Source organism: Xenopus tropicalis, chromosome 5 (genome assembly GCF_000004195.4).
Source record: "Xenopus tropicalis strain Nigerian chromosome 5, UCB_Xtro_10.0, whole genome shotgun sequence".
Classification (NCBI taxonomy): Eukaryota; Metazoa; Chordata; class Amphibia; order Anura; family Pipidae; genus Xenopus; species Xenopus tropicalis.
Window position 1 is genome coordinate 25,208,462 of NC_030681.2, and position 18,168 is coordinate 25,226,629.

At 40.2% G+C, this 18,168-nt stretch overlaps 1 protein-coding gene across 1 annotated transcript in view; it reads right to left on the minus strand.

Moving 5' to 3' along the window:
• The window catches only part of fermt1 (fermitin family member 1), a 28,771-nt gene extending 16,071 nt beyond the window's left edge, over positions 1–12,700 (minus strand). The window contains exons 1-3 of the mRNA XM_002939145.5: positions 12,598–12,700; positions 5,846–5,997; positions 1,335–1,568 (exon numbers count right to left, since the gene is read on the minus strand). Coding sequence (XP_002939191.1) covers positions 1,335–1,568; positions 5,846–5,996 — 385 coding nt within the window. The 5' untranslated portion in view covers position 5,997; positions 12,598–12,700. The remainder of the gene's footprint in view (positions 1–1,334; positions 1,569–5,845; positions 5,998–12,597) is intronic.
• Positions 12,701–18,168: the final 5,468 nt, after the last annotated feature.

Genomic DNA, 18,168 nt, shown 5'->3' on the forward strand with positions numbered 1-18,168 from the left:
TAAACTTTGCTAAAACAACACTTGAAAATGAACATTCATATTTAGAAAAGTATTTAATTAATTATAGAAAACACTATAATATAATATATAATATTTACATTCCAAAAGACTGCTTATTATCAAGGAAGATATTTGTTACAAATATTCATCAGTTATGTCTAATAAATATATTTTGTTACAAAAAACCCATATAAGCTGATGCTAAAGGGACTTTCCATGTAGCAATTATCTGTATTAATTACTAATCAGCCTTATATTGTGACATTTATATTCTATATATACAGTATATTGTGACATTTATATTCTATATATACAGTATATTGTGAGTCGGTCCCTAAGCTCAGTAACTGAAGCAGCACAGAGCACGTGCAGTGAATCAGCAGAAAAGAAGATGGGGGGGTACTGGGGCATCTTTGGGGGCACAGATCTTCCCTGCTAAAGGGCTGTGGTTGCCTTGGGCTGGTACAGAAGCCCAAAACATAATGTACAACATTTCTGCCCTACTTCTTTAGTCAGGCTTTAGTTCTCCTTTAGCTTAATTTTTTGCATAGCAAGAAGGTATTTGTGCAGTCACGGCCAATTAAAAACTAACATTTCCCCATACAAGCCAGGAAATAACAATCTTGCTGGAAGTGGAACAGAAATTGAGTTTATGCTCATCTGACTGCAAATGATCTTTTATATATATGCATTCCAGGCAGAGTAGTACTGTGCAATTGCTTTTCTCTGGGAATAATGTTGAAGGCTGGAACCAAAGTGTGAGTTGGGGGGCATTTAAACAGGCATTATTTAAGAGGTTATTTACAATGATCCCAAACAGACATGCAAAAGCATTGAGAGGCTCAAAACAGAACACAGCGACCTGCAGCAATATAACTAGGCTGCATGACAACAAGCAAAGTAAATGGTGGATTGTGCCTTCAAGGTCTAAAAATGGCTGCTGTCCTTAGGAATATTTAGACAGGCACTATTCATTAATGCTGCCACTATACCATATCTTGCCTGGGCTTTAGTTGTCAGTGAACATAGTAGGTGCTATTGCCAATATACACTTCCTCCTAATATTCCAACTCAACTGAACTGAGACACAGTAGCTGTCATGCATTGTACAAAGTTCCCTTTACATTGTTCATTGGAAATAATAACCAATGCAGAGTGCATGCCATGTCTTAAAGCAATACAGGAGTCTTGTTGCTATACATTAAACATACATATCTGGGTACTCCCTCCTAACTAATAAAACATGAAGCCAGAGAAACCCCAGTATCTTTGGCTTTTCACAGCTCCGCAGCCACTGCACGTTATGCTTCCCTGCTAGGGCTAAATTTACTTACTCAGTATTTTGCAGATCTCGACAACAGCTTTGAACACCACCGCTGAAAAACTAACTTTTAGCCTGACCAGTTTCATATTCGGCAGGCGGAGACGCAGGAGCTTGTGCTGAGGGGTGAAAAACAGCTTGGCATTGGCTTGTACCCCATATTTATCCAGGGTCCAGTGGGTTTTTAGAAGCCAGCAATTCTTTTGTTCCCACCAGAGTGCATAGTCTGACCAATCTCTGGATACACCTAGATGAAAGAATAATTTCATTTACTTTAAAACTCTTTAATTTTTTGGTGTTACTGTTCCTTTAATACTTCATGTACAATATGGTGCTTTTCATGCACTGCTATCATGAAATACGAATATTTAATAGCATTCTTGTAAATAGAATATTTGCAGAACAAATGACAGCATAATTGCAAAGACTAAAACACACATCCTAAGAGAGAAATGTTATTGGTAGTTTCCACTTACAGTATAATATTTAGAAAAAGACCTAGCGTGCCTTACTGAACTGGATCATTGAAAGTGAATGGGCCCATAAATTATATTATTTGTATCTCATCTATTACTTAACCTATGCCCCATGCATCAAAATACAGTACAGTGTGCTGGGTGAACTTAGGAGAAGGAAAGGTTAAATCACTAGGGGATGGAAAGTTACAATCACAAAATGTTAGCACCCCCAGTGGCTGTAATCGCTTACATGAAACCCCCGCTGAAACCCCTGCTGGAAAACTGCACCGGCCCAGGGTAAATGCAGGCGAGTGATCCTGCTCATTCCTTCCCTGGGCCCGCACATTTACAGTTGAGCGAAAAAGCCAGCTTTTTTGCTAAAGTTCAGCTTTTCACTCTACTGCGCATGAGGAATGCTCACTGGCATATACCATGGCCAGGTATTTTACGTGGCCCACTGCTCATCTTCCCCAAGGTTTGCCGTGCCGGACCCTAAATAATATTTTGCTGTGGGGCCTGTAACTTGCACCACGGATACAGATAAACATTTATCCTTCATTGCAACTGGGGAACGGGAAGCTGAATTGGAGGTATTACACAAAACCTCTGCAGCAGATAAAGCCTAAATGTGTGCCAACTCCTTGAGGCAGAATTTAAAAGCAAAATGACCTTGTAAAGATTGGACAATTTGTGCGTGAATGGTGTCACTTCCAGTATGGTGATGCACGCTGAGTAAATAAAGGTATTAACATGCAATTCGTATAGACGCAAGTTGGCTGCATATGTACAGTAGGTGCAATATACTACAGGAACCCTGTAATAAACCTCCAGGGCTGCCTTATATTTGTGCACCCTGTACTATGCAACTTACTTGCAATTATTCAGAGCAGGCTGAAATGTGCATGGGCACAAGCTGTTAGGAGCCTGTATAGGTGGTGCAAGTTACTATGGTAGTAGTATTTATGCATATGCACAATTGTGCATGATTTTGCTTTTTGCACTTGTGCATGAATTCATACAGTACATAAGCTCTTTAATGGTTGCACACACAAAGATGCTGTACTAGCGGCATAAAAATCAGTTATATCGGAGGCAACCAGGCCAGGACAGGTCAAATCCCTTTAGGGCACCAACACAATAGGGTAAGGGGGAAGGGGGTTGTAAACACAATGGTCTCATCAAACAACTGATGGCAAATGGACAGGTTGTGGATGTATTTGAACACAATAGGGGACAGATTTATCAAAATGTGAGACAAATCTTTGTTGTTGCGGGCAACTAATCTCCCCGCAATGCCATCCCACTGGCTAGAATGTAAATTGCTGGTGGGGTGGCATACGCAGCGTCGTGATTTGCCAAAGTCGCCCGAACTTTCCTCTCAAGGCAGCTTCCGCGACTTCGGCAAATCTCTCGACTAATTTTACCACAGAAAACCTCACCTTTCTATTTATTCCCAAGGGAATTTTTGTGTATATATCAATGGGTGAAATTTAGAACTCACCATTTGACAAATATGCTTTTAAAAATATGAATAGAACGTAAGTGAAAAGCTCATATCAGACTTGCAGTTAATGTTAGAATGTTTCTCAAGAGAATAAGAAGAGACTAAGATGAATGCGTGTGTTTCGTGGAATCTGGAATCTGTCTGCCTTATCTGATCTCCAGAGGGAACACCATCCCACAGTACAAGAGGTAAAACATTGCATATTTCTGCTTCATGGACAGATAATGGTTTTCAAGCTCTCTATCCACTCTCCATAAGTTCCACTATGCACTATACTTCTGGGGAAACTATGGGCTCCGCATTGACCTCAGTGAGCCTATTACACTGATGTATCTCGCTAAAGTGTCTAAAGCTTATGGTACCTAGGCCTTCTGAAAACTGATTTTCTGGAGAAAAAAGTGGGGGAGAGACAGAAATACTTGTAGATCATTCTCCACTAGGGCAATTAAATATGCCAATTAATATTTTTATCCTGTTAGTATGCTATTTATGAATTGCACTTTAGTACCAAAAAGAAGGTAAACAGACTGACTGGGTGGGCTGGTTGGCTTTCATCTGTCATCATCTACAGTGTGACTGTATTACATAGATAAGGAATGTCAAAGTTGAGATCTAACAGCAAACCCCAAACAAGCCACTAACTTGACATCTCTGACCTAGATGATAGCATCAAAGGCATTAAAAGTGATTCAGCAGGATAGGTGAACTTGATTCTGTGAGCTGACGGGAACCCACTTAAAATAGCAATGGTGAATAGGTGAAGCAGAGGAAGGTATAATAACTCCTTCCAAGAAGTACCTGGGGAGTGGGAAGATACAATAACTTGCTTTGAAGAAGCAGAAACTACGCTGATTTCTTTTGTCTCAAATTTCAGTGGGGCTATTATATATCTGAAACCAAAACAGTGCCTCGGATAAATCATTTCCGCTTACCCAAAGGCAATACACAATGCACAAAAGGAACAAGAAAAACAAACACGCAAAAAGTATAATCAATACGGAAATCCTAAAATATCAAATTATTAACTAGGTGTTTATTTATGTGCGTAACACACAGTCTGTAGTATCGTTATATCCAAAATAGTTGGATGAAATAATCTTGGATAGCGTATTAATGACAGCGATATGATTAAACACATAAGGGGTGATTTACCATGACTCCAATTGAACTGTTTCTGTAACGGAGCCGCACACACAAACATATGCAGTCGGGGAGCTTACCCCATTTATTATGACCACCTTGATCAAGACCCCAGACATTATGGTCAGGGTCAAGCTGTGCCCTGCCCCTACATGCCCCCCCACCCTTGCCTGACTGCTGAATGCAGGCAGCACTGTATTCACTGATGCGCAGTGGCCAGAGGTGCTGATGGTGAGGCAAAGTGCACTTTGCACCCTGCCCCGCTGTCAGTAAATGGCGCCTATGTTGGCTTGTAACTGGTTTTTGGATTTGCCCCATTATAGCAGGAGAGCTCCTTGATATAGTGAGATGCAACATAGATTTCAGACCCTGTGTTTAAAGACAGCTTTTTCTTTTAAACATTTAAAGGTCAGATGATATATGTGATCCGTGGTCAACCCATTCATTTTTCTGTAGGAACAAAATACACTCCGGCTACGAATAGCTGCACTTATCCATCAGATCAGTGGCGAAAGGCAGACTATGATATTACACCACAATCAGTAGACCACAGTCTACATTTAAAACCATTTTTACTGTATTTGTTCTTAGTATAATGTACATCATTATAAAATATGAAATGCCACGCTTGTAACCACGATACTATGGTAGCAGACATTGGAGGGATAACCACAATAATGCTTACCAAAATTGATATATTTAATTAGTAATATAACAACACCTCTATTTTGCAACTATAAGTATTAGGCAATGTATTAACAAAAAACAAATACATTTACGATTTTTGATGATGATTATGATGTTTTCTTTATCCTTGATATAATTTTGACACATGGGGCAGATATATCAAAATGTGAGTTTAGAGCTTAAGGGTAAGAACCCACAGAGAGGTTTAGTCACCCGTGATAGATCTCTGCTACAAACTGCTCCGAAAAGGGTTTCCGTCGGCAACAATAGTAGTCCCCTGTGGAAAGCCCTTCACAGCGCTTCAGTTATCTGATGTCGCACAAAGTTACCCGCAGGAGGAAACTTCATGCAACTTTGGATTACTGAAGCTATGCAAAGGGCTTTCACCGGCGACTCCTAGGGGAAGATTTATCAAGATGTGAGCTCACCACAGAAAACTTCACCCACTTTATTTTAATTCATATGGGATTTTTAGAAAGGTATTTATCAAATGGTGAGTTACAACTTTCACCCAATGATAAATACACCTTTAAAAATCCCTGTGGAATGAATAAAACATGTATGTATAAAGCTCTAAACTCACATTTTGGTTAATCTGCCCCATAATGTTTAATGGTCATCAGACGATGCCCTACATGTAAAACACAATTGGGAGCCAGCTAGCCTGAGTGAATGAATATTTGCTGAGTATTAAGGTTTTAGATTGAAACTGTATTTAGGTTGATGTTGACTTACTGATTTTTTCTACAAGTCGAAGCATGACCCCACCAATGTGCAGATCTCCGGATACTCTTATCTTTACATCTTGGGGCTCAGCTCCATTCTGCTCTTCCACTTTAACACAAAGTTCCCAAGAGGCAGGGCCTACTGCCGCTGTGTGGGTCATCCTAGGAATGAACATAAAGAAAGAATTGATGGTTAGGTAAACAAAATCTCCTTAGTAGTAAGGCAATTCATTATCTCGTTATGCAAAAGAAATGTATGTGCATTAACCAAGTGTTAGATCTCAGAAGCAGGCACCCACTGTCAGCCATAGTGACATGGTGGGCTATATCAGTATCACAATATATCAATAGGAAAAAAGGCTTATAGGTGTTGCAGAAAATAAAGACACCCTCAGTACCATGAACATGAAGTTTAGACATCGGGGTGGATAGAATGACAAAGATATTGATATTTTGGTTGCAGCAAATTATGCTGGAAGTTATAGTTCAACAACAATTAAATCACTGCAGGTTGCTTATCCATGCTCTAGCCTAGCATATTGGCGCTCATCACATGAGACAACTGAACACTCTTGGGTACATTTAAGTTACTAAAGCTGAAACTGCAATTATTAAAAGCAGCAAAACTATTCTGCATTCAAACTCAGTTACTTGCAAATTGCAGCTACAAATATCATATAAAACAGATACCCATTTACAAAACAACACCCCGATAATGTATTCAGTGCACTAGTGGCCAGGCCACTGCATATTATAGATACATACATCTTCAGTTTGTCAGTCATCTGCTTATGTGTTACTATATACTATATATTTTATTTGTTGCACAGTAAGAATACTTGCTCTATTCACTTATATGCATTGAGAAAGCAAAAAGGCAAAACTAAACATCTTCAAGCATTAGACACAATAGGAATGCTTGAAAATCCACCACAAATGTTCCTTTGACAGTGCAGGCAGCTTAGCAGGCTCTACAGTAGCATTGGGGAACCCGTGAAAAAGGACTTTAGCACAGAAGGTACAGTAGGTAGACGTGGTACCTGTAGCAGTGTATAACAGCACCCTGGAAGGGACTGTGGGTTAGTGGACTGCGGCTGTGGGTATAGTAGGGAGAGATGGTGCCTATAGTAGCAGTGGGGGGATAATAGCCTCTGGGAAGGGACTGGGGCTGTGGGATAGCAGGTATAGTAGGGAGAGATGGTGCCTATAGTAGCAGTGGGGGGATAATAGCCTCTGGGAAGGGACTGTGGCTGTGGGATAGCAGTTATAGTAGGGAGAGATGGTGCCTATAGTAGCAGTGGGATAATAGCCTCTGGGAAGGGACTGTGGCTGTGGGATAGCAGGTATAGTAGGGAGAGATGGTGCCTATAGTAGCAGTGGGGGGGATAATAGCCTCTGGGAAGGGACTGTGAGATAGCAGGTATAGTAGGGAGAGATGGTGCCTATAGTAGCAGTGGGGAGAAAATAGCCTCTGGGAAGGGACTGTGGCTTTGGGATAGCAGGTATAGTAGGGAGAGATGGTGCCTATAGTACCAGTGGGGGGATAATAGCCTCTGGGAAGGGATTGTGGCTGTGGGATAGCAGGTATAGTAGGGAGAGATGGTGCCTATAGTAGCAGTGGGGGGATAATAGCCTCTGGGAAGGGACTGTGGCTGTGGGATAGCAGGTATAGTAGGGAGAGATGGTGCCTATAGTAGCAGTGGGGGGATAATAGCCTCTGGGAAGGGACTGTGGCTGTGGGATAGCAGGTATAGTAGGGAGAGATGGTGCCTATAGTAGCAGTGGGGGGATAATAGCCTCTGGGAAGGGACTGGGGCTGTGGGATAGCAGGTATAATAGGGAGAGATGGTGCCTATAGTAGCAGTGGGATAATAGCCTCTGGGAACGGACTGTGGTAAGTGCGATATAAGAACAGTAAAACAATAAGCCAACAGTCACACTTTATAGCAGTCCTGCCAAACTCACAGTCTGTTATAGTTAATGCTGACAGCAAGTCTTGTGTTAATAAATAATTATTAATAATAATTATAATTATAAGAATACTCTGGCCCCCCTAGCCACCAAAGATGTCTGTAATCATACCTCACTGGTGTAAAACTACAAAGAAAGAGTACATTTTACATTGCATTCAATTGTCTGGCTTTGCTGCAGATGATTCCTGAAGATATCAATATTTGGAATTTCAGAGCTAATCTTAAACACAACATCAGGTTGATCTGCATTCCTATTGCTCATATCCCAAGATCCCTTTCCTCAGGGCGGACTTTGTACAGGCAGCTCTGCAGCAAGTTCCTGCTTGTGGGGCTGAACACTCCGCTCTCATTCTATGATTTAACAGAGCTCCGAGGGCAACCATTTCAAAATTACAAAAAAAGCTAAGGAAGTGGCATTCTGTGTAAAGGGACACAGCCCTGGCATGAATGTGAAAGTCAATAACAACACCCATGTTTGCAATCACTTCCACTGGCGTGAATGGGAACAAATGTTAATAAAAAAGAACCTGATAGGCTCTGTAATCGGGTAGGAGGACTGACCTGTGGCCCATCAGCTACTATCAAACTACAACACCCAAACAATAAGACAGGGTGAGTTACTGCAGGGCTGTATTGCACGATGTATTGTACAGAAGCAGAGTTGCAGAATATAATTGTTTTTAGAACTAAATTATACAGAATGAGACAGATTCTATTTGACCCTAAGCCCCTACCTCACCTTTAAGTTTTGCCTTACACCGAGGATGTACAATTAGTAACCCTTCCGATCCTGTAAACTACAGTTTCCAACATGAGCATAAAGAAGAAAACTATCATAATATGGTCCCTCTGAAAATGTCTATATTCTGTATTATTCAATTTGGCCCTATAAATCCTGTTTGGCTGATACAGGGGATATTAGCTGGCCATACACAGATATGCTTCTTTGGCTGCGTAACAGAGATCCGCAGACAAACAATTCAATCATACAGAGAGTTAAAGGGGTGGTTCAACTTTTAGTATGTTATAGAATGGCTAATTCAAAGCAGCTTTTCAATTGGTCTTCCTTATTTATTTGTTATAGTTTTTTAATTATCTGCCTCCTTCTTCCAATGGGGGTCACTGACCCTGGCAGTAAAAAAAACTGTTGCTCTGTGGGGCTGCAGTTTTATTGTTATTCTTACTTTTTGCAACCTACTTTACTATTTAGTCCCCCTCCTATTCATATATCGGTCTCTCATCCAAACCACTCCCTGGTTGCTAAGGTAAGTTACCTTAGCAACCAAATAGCTGCTGAAACTCCAAACTGGAGAGCTGCTAAATTGAAAATGAAATAACTAAAAAATGACAAATAATAAAAAACAAAGACCAAATGCAAATTGTCTCAGAATATTACTCTCTACATCATACTAAAAGTTAATTTAAAGGTAAACAACCCCTTTAATGCCCATGGAGCCACGGTCTGATGCAGTCCTTGGCTAACAGGTTTTTTCACCCTGTGAAAATATGCGAATAAGTCCTGACCAGATATCAAATATAGACTGGATAGTTTTGGGCCCATATGCATCCAACAGAAACTAAAATTGGCAGCAGTGGGCTGTATATTCATGTGCCTATTTAACAAAGTCCTATCCCACAACAGTCAGATGGGGAGTTGACCCACCCACGTTTTGTAGAGGGGTAGGGACATGTAACTTGTAAAGAGTTTAAGAAGACTCCTTACACAGTAAATAGGGCAGAGAAAATGAACTAAGGAATCACAGTGAACCTCAACCCCTAAGCTGACACAGGGAGAAGCCTAGGGGAATTACCGACTCCCACATTGCCCCAACCCATAAGTGCCCCTGCCCTGCCTACACAGATGCATATACCAACTCCATGCATTTGTGGTTTGGATGACAAAACAACGGACCTAACAGGAATTGTGGGAAATTAATATTAATACAAATCATTTGCACAATACATTTTTGTTACCATTGTGCATGTACTGATTCAGGTATGAGCATGACAATTCTGGAGGGGGGTTGTATGAGCTGGAGATTAAAGGGGAAGGAAAGGCTACGTCACTGGAATTTTACTATTTACTGTTTATAGGGCATGAGGCACGCTCATAAACTCATATTCTCTTTATTACACATTCACCTGCAAATCTTAAAATTTTGGCTGCACAGTGCGGCCATTAGAGTAAAATCAATTGACCTAATATTTCGAATAAAAAAAACAAAACAAACTCTATTTGCACACCTGCATAGCATTCAAAGGGCCAATAAGAAAAAAATATGATTCATATGATGGAATCAACTATTATTTTAACTGGCAGGGCTAGTAAAATACCAGCACGGTGGTAACTCTAATAGTATGTATTGCACTCATAGGGCAGTGGCACACAGGGAGATTAGTTGCCCGCAATAAATCTTCGTTACCGCAGGCAACTAATCTCCCCGTAATGCCAATCCACGGCAAGAATGTAAATCGCTGGTGGGATGGCATACCCTGAAACTTTGGGCAACTTCAGGAAACCAAAACTACGCGTATGCCATACCACTGCCGATTTATGTTCTCACCAATGGGATGGCATTTAAAGGAGATTAGTTGCCCGCAATAGCAAGCAAGGTGCCTAATCCCCATGTGTGCCACTGCCCGTTCAATAATGGCTACAGGGCATTTTGATTTGCTGCTGTCCTTTGAGTGAGAACAATGGTGATTACAAGGGCCAAGACTGACACTTTCTGTTCAAAGGAAACCTATATCCCCAAACAATGTAGGTTTCCATAGAAATATATGCCATAAAACAGCTGATATGTAAAACGCTGCTTCATCTAAAACCATTTTCAGAAAAATATACTTTTTTAGCAGTATTTGCAATTGGGATTCTACAGCAACAGTTTTATTGTTATTCTTACTTTTTGTAACTTTCTTTACTATTTAGGCCCTCTCCTATTCATATACCAGTCTCTTGTCCAAACCACTCCCTGGTTACTAAGGTAACTTGGATCCTAGCAACAAAATAGCTGCTGAAACTCCAAACTGGAGAGCTGCTAAACTGAAAATGAAACAACTAAAAAATGACAAATAATAAAAAATGAAGACCTATTGCAAATTCTCTACATCGTACTAAAAGTTAATTCAAAGGTGAACAATCCCTTTAAAATTATATAAACTAGCTGTTGGCTGTTACATTTTCTAGCCAGATATGTACTGGATAGGCCTTTGGTAATTAATGAATTAAGTCAGTAAATGACTAATGTCCACTCTGTTCAGTCATGCCAGTGTCTATGCCAGTGTCTGTGCCAGTGTTAGCAGCTAATGAATGCTGACTCTCTGTTTAGCCCTTCTGGTTTTAGACACCAACACAGCACAAGTGTTATTAATAAGCATTTGTGCCAATTTTGTTAACTAGCAAAGAATGCCAACTCTGTATGAGCATAAGCAACTGCTAAATGCCACCAACTCTGTGCTATGGTTAGTAAACAGTTAGTATTAACCAATCTGTGCCTATGTTGTCAACTAGTGAATGAGATCCAGTATTGTTTCTTACTGCCATCAATGTTCTGTGTAAATGATTACCTGCATACACACACACACACATTTTCCTGTAACACCGCACAGATATACTTGTGTTGTGCACAGAAAGTTGTGTATTCATGCAACACAGTTCATTATGTGCTTACATTCACACTATTGATAAAAAATAATCTGCACAATACGTGTGTGCCCTTCTCACAAACATCCAAGGGAACACTGGCACCCACTGTGTATAACTAGCGAATGGCTGCAGGTTCTTTTAAGTGCTGCTAGCTTTGGTAAACAATCAATGACACCCACTCCTTTCAGTTGGTAAATACTTCATAAAATCCATTTTTTTCAGTGCTTCCAGGGTTGCTATCAATTCAGTAATACATTAGTCACTCTGTGACTTCAGTGCTATTTTTTTGGCAACTAGGAAGTAATACCCACGTAGTTCAGGGCTGTGAGTGATGGTAACTAGTTAAATTTTTTTGTGTACATGTACTGTGTACATCTAGAACATAAAGATAGTAACTAATACCTATACTGTGTATATCTAGCAGATATTAATAGTAACTAATATTCATACTGTGTACATCTAGAACATATTTATAGTAACTAATACCCATACTGTGTACATCTAGAACATATTTATAGTAACTAATACCCATACTGTGTACATCTAGAACATATTGATAGTAACTAATACCCATACTGTGTATATCTAGCACATATTGATAGTAACTAATACCCATACTGTGTACATCTAGAACATATTTATAGTAACTAATACCCATACTGTGTACATCTAGAACATATTGATAGTAACTAATACCCATACTGTGTATATCTAGCACATATTGATAGTAACTAATACCCATACTGTGTACATCTAGAACATATTTATAGTAACTAATACCCATACTGTGTACATCTAGAACATATTGATAGTAACTAATACCCATACTGTGTATATCTAGCACATATTGATAGTAACTAATACCCATACTGTGTATATCTAGCACATATTGATAGTAACTAATACCCATACTGTGTATATCTAGCACATATTGATAGTTACTAATACCCATACTGTGTATATCTAGCACATATTTATAGTAACTAATACCCATACTGTGTACATCTAGAACATATTGATAGTAACTAATACCCATACTGTGTACATCTAGAACATATTGATAGTAACTAATACCCATACTGTGTATATCTAGCACATATAAATAGTAACTAATAATTCCCACTCTGGGCGGCTTTGTCTCACCTTTTCTCTCAGCGCTGCGCTTTCCTACCTGGCTCCCCGTGTAAGTAATGGAGAAAAGTAGTGAGGGGAACAACTTAAACCCCGCCCAGCACAGTCAGTGACCGGGGGGCGGGGCAAGGCAGAAGGGGGCGGGGCAGTCTCCAGGCCCTTTGCTTGCAGTACAATAGGGCCCCGCCCAGCGTGTGTGGCACCGGGAAGGATTGATAAGAGGGCAGGTAGGAGCTTGTCAGCAGCAGCAGCAGCAGCAGCAGGGCTAATGGAGGCGCTGCCTTATTCCTGCCACTTCCATAACTGCCAGGCTCACACAAACACATCCCGCCAATGTCCCAGCACTGCTCCCTGTACGTGTAACTGTATTCATGCATTCCTTGCATTGTACCGACAGGGATTATGTGAGACAATGCGGCGAGCTGCCCCTGAGTCACCTGTACTAGGAAATTCGCGCCTGGAGGCCAAGGAAACACTCAGTGCTTCTCTTTTGTGGGTTTAGATCATAGTGATCTTATCGTCATTTACTATTGTTAGCGCTGGGGGCAAACATTCCTCTCTGTATAAGGGGCTATCTCCTCTGATTGTGTGTGTGTGTGTGTGTGTGTGGTAACTCTAGTGCATAGTAATTATTATTAATATTTATAAAGCGCCAACATATTCCGCAGCACTGTACAATAAGTGGGTTACATACATTGGACATACAGAGTAACATATAAAGCAATCAATAACCGATACAAGAGGTGAAGAGAGCCCTGCCCAAAGAGCTTACGATCTATAAAGTAAAATGTACAAATGGGTGCCCTGATGCCAGGGGTGTTTCTGCCCTGCTTGCCACCTGTGGGTGTACCAGTGCCACTGTAAGCTTGTGCCAAATAACCAATATGGCAATTACATATGGCACAGAAGGTTAGCTTGAGAAAGGACCAGCAACGTACGAAACATCACTTCTGTGCCATATGTGAAATAAAGGCAGGTTTATTGCTATTGAAGGGAAGTGCTGCAATCTTTACAACTTTGGTTTGGAAGTTATGTGAAGGTGAACACATTTTGTTGCTTGCACTCCTTACTCAAAAGGCTGTTGGTATAACCACTAGACTCTTTATGCCTATACAGTGCCCAAATGATTGGCAGGGCATGTTCGGGCATAGCCTTGTGTGACTTCCAGTCAGAAAAGTACTGTTGCTTCATTCATATCCACTAAGTTTGGTCTCGCAAATGACAAGTAACAGATTCCTGGCGTCCAAAGCTTTATAATGACATCTTCTCCCATACCAGGCAGGGAAGCTTGGGTATCAGCTCCAGTTCTGAACAAATGACACTTATATTGGCTTGTTGGTAAGTTGGGTTGGAGCACCTGCTGCATTTGAAATGTTGATACAAAAGTGGCATCTTCATGTACAAATAGTGGACCAGATATATTCAATCTAATTTGAAAAAATTGGGCACAAGTTAAGCTGCTAAAAACTCCCTATCCATAAGGTTGCTCCTTTACCCGAAATGTCTGATTTTGTTTTTCCTATCACAATTCATAGTCTGTCCTATACTAGACAACATCTGCTACATGTAAGCTGCCTGCTCTGGTTTTTGACTTGCATACAGCCTTGCTTAATTTGAAAGCCACAAAAAAAATAAAATCAAAATAAATCAAAATCTATATAATGCTGCGTTGCTGCGATCTGACTCCAGGTAACAAGCTAACATATAATAACAATAAGGTTAGCGGTTTTCTATGACCTTGCTTTCCTAACTCTTGGGAAACTTATTTTTGCACTTGCTTAATAACTGCCATTTTGTTATATCAACAAGCTTGAACAATCTCAAGAAGAAAGATATCCCAGCCAACTGTTTTTGTGTGTATGCGGGGGAATGCTTTGCTTCAGTTTGTTAAAACAAATAATAGTAAACCGTCTACAGCATTTCTAAAAATGTTTTACTTAAAATTGGACCATGCCATATTTTAGCATATGCAGACCATGTCTTCTGCTTTACAGAGCACATTAGCAACTCTTTTAGTTTGATAGTGGAATATTCCATAGATAGCTTGGGCAAACAACTCCTTCCTGTTCTGCATCTCCTGCTAGCTACCTGAACCAAATGAGCTGGAAATGAAACAAAGCATCGGCCAAATTATTTTGGCAACCGGGAATATGCGTTGCTCTGAGCCAGATATATTTTAATGCTAAGAACATTAGGGGGCAGAGGGGCAGATTTACTAAAACTCTAACCTTTCTCCTTTTTGCTTATTTTAAAATTTGAATAAAGTTGTTTCCACAAATGTCTTACATTTACTTAAAAGTCTGAAAAATTCCACGAGGGAAAAGTTACAGTCTAAAAAAAAATGAAAAATCAGAATTTTTCGACTTGTGGCATGGAAACTGACTTTTTCGAATTGTTGCATAAAGACCAGTGTAAAAAAAACGCAAACCTCGAAATTTTCTAATCAAAAGAATCTTTCAGGGAAGGGAATCTGCCATAGACGCATAGTAAATCTCAAAAATGTTGCAATCTTTTTTATGTGACTTAATGCTAAAGAGCTTAAAGGGGACCTGTCACCCTAAGAAATAATTCTAAATTATTTTCTATTGTGTTTGTTAAACAAAATAACCTTTACTTACACTATATAAATAATATAAATCTTGTTTCCTTCAGTCCTGGAATTACACAAGTAGGCAGGTGCCATTTTGTGAACACTTATTAAGGCAAGCTTTGTATCACCCCAAAATCGTGTGTATGTGCCAGAATGGGGGACCAGATGCCCAGGCCCATGCACTGCCTAAACAATTAGATGGTTAGGAGGGAGGGGGAAAGTGAGAGCTGAATTGAAAGTTAAAGTACTTGTCTGCCCCGCCTCTATGCCTAAGGCATAGAGGCGGGGCAGGCAATTTATGATTGACAGCTGGGATTTTTAAATGCCTTTATAATGGGTTTGGATGTGTTAATATAAAAATTAATTTGGGTTTTTTTGTTTAATTTGAAAAGGACTTTTATTATACAGCTTTTTATGTCTGGGTGACAGGTCCACTTTAATCAAAAGAAAAAAGACAGTAGCAAATAGATCCCCAAATGCCTCATAATTTCAAGTACTGGGGGTGATTTTGCAGAGCGGTTATTAATCACTTGAACCTCTCCCAAATTGTCACAGAAAAGTAAAATATATCTATTGGCAAACAAGGAGCCCCAAATTTCCAAAGCTACTAACACTGGGAATATTTCTAATTAAACTAAATTACCTGTCAATTCCTGTTCTCTCCATTCAGTTGGGCAGGCTGCGCAGCACCACTGGCACTGACAAATAAGCTTCAAAACCAGTTGACGTAGCAGCATCCGTGTACAATTGAAGAGCTGAGTTTTCAATAAAATCTTCCTGCCAACGTGTCCTACCTCTGTACAATGATAAAAATTGTTGCCACACTAACAGATCCTCCTTTACAAAACTGGTACGTGTGTATGCCAGTTAGGGTTGTCAATACCTATGGTTAAATTAGCTGCCTATTAAAGACATTAAGGTGTCCTGTTAACGACTGCATGTGCTTTAGCTTTACTTTTGTAGCAGCCAGAGCACTTGCAATCAAGGTTTCAATTGTAGTAATGTTAGTTTCTGGCAATCTAAATTCCATAAGTGTTGTCAGTCTCAATGCCTAAACATTGTAAGGAAGTGGTAGGGGCAACAGTTTTTTATTTTGCAATTGGAACTCCAAATATTTTCGAAAAATATAGGAAAGTGTTAAGAAGATACTGCAGGTATTCGATCTTTTTGGGCCCATAAATAAAAAGTTATTGATAACGAATAACAAAATTAGACCCAGACTCAAATTTTAAAACCTGTTCTTTGAAATTGGCAAACATCTCAAAATATTTGCAAGAAATAGCACATCCCATAGGTGCCATCATTCACAGAAAAGCCTTTGGGGTATGATAAATGATGAATCAGGCGATAAGCACCTAATTCTTTTTTAGGCACTACCCCTAACTGGAAAATATACATGATCTACAAATGTATATCTGAAAATAGGCCTGCAATTCTTTTTCCAATTTACTTTAAACTACATTGAGGTGCAAGTTAGCCAATTTTAAATAATTCACTAAGATAGGTGACCATATTAAATCATTGGCTGGTATTTGAAGATTATAGGAAATCCCTGACTCTGGGTATATATGAAGGTAAGGAAGCATTGCACTGATTTTTTCCAGAGTTATCAACTCTAGCTCTGGATTCCTTAGCATTTGTCTTTCCGACATTACTGAGGAACTTTTTGGCGCAGGGAAAGGCAGGATGCGCTCCACTTCATATAAAACATTTGTATTTTTATCGGCAACTATTCTGCCATTTACAAAAAATTTCATTGAAAGCTTAACATCCATTGTATTTTCCTGCAGCATTCTTAAGCGAAGTGTTAGCAGACTGGGGCCTAGGTGCAACATACCCATCCCCATGTCCTTGGAGCCCCAAGTCATAGATTTGTGCACAGACATCTTCTGATGAAATCTATCATTATAGATGAAACAGGCCTCTCCCCATAGCTTTTATATGTTTCAATTACGTCCAGGTGTTTGAATAATCCCAGAACGAATTGTGGGTATTTTTCGCATAAAATGTTAGGCTGATGCCACACGCGGCGTAGGGCTGATTTTTTTGGCAAGCGGAAAAACGCTTGCTGAAAAATCAGCCCTACGCCTGCTACTTGTGCCTGCACCCGAATGAATGGGATACGCTCGGGTGCAGGCACAAGTAGGAGGCGTAGGGCTGAATTTTCGGCAAGCGTTTATCCGCTTGCCGAAAATTTCAGCCCTACGCCTTGTGTGGCATTAGCCTTAGGTTTAAGCAAAAGGCCTGTAGCCAGTTTGTAAAAGTTCTGGCTACAGGTCTGTGCCTGTCCTACTCTTCAGGTGGCGGCAAAGTGGCAGGGCATTGGTGACTCTTCAGCACTGTGGCAGAATTCCCAAAGGTGGCTGTTATCTTCTTTGCTTGTGTTCCTTTGATTGTCGATTTAAACCTTTTCTTCTGTGTAGGCGCTTTCCGATTTTCTGGCTCCCTGGACTTCTTCTGATTGACAGGTGGCAAAATCATCTGAATCACCAGCGAGTTCTTCCTAACATTGCTAGAAGATCCGACAAAGGGAAAGGGGTCGAGGTCCTTGAAATATTTGTGTATGCTGTATTGCTAAAGTTCTTAATAAATGGCAAAAAGCATCTCCATACGTCTTGATTGTTAGTACTGTTGTATTATTTGTACACAATAACATCTGTCCAAAGTGTTTGCTTACAGCTTTGGACTGGGTTGTTGGGACACAGGGAAAAAAAACCACAGGCCCTGGCCCTCGTCGGCCCCAGCCGACCCAGACCCCTCTCCCTTCCAGATTGCTGCTACATTGGAGATTGCAAGGTATGTGGAATGGAGGGGGGGGGGGGGGTTGTGGTGGTGTTTATTCTTTGGAGGACTCTGCTATAATGGCTAAACTGCAAGCAGTAAGCTCTGAAGACAAAGCTAAAATGGCAGCTGCTATCTTAAGCAAATGGAGAAAGCTTCTAAAGCTGTTTACTCAGGTACGGTAATGCTTTCTGCAGAATAAATATAGTGTT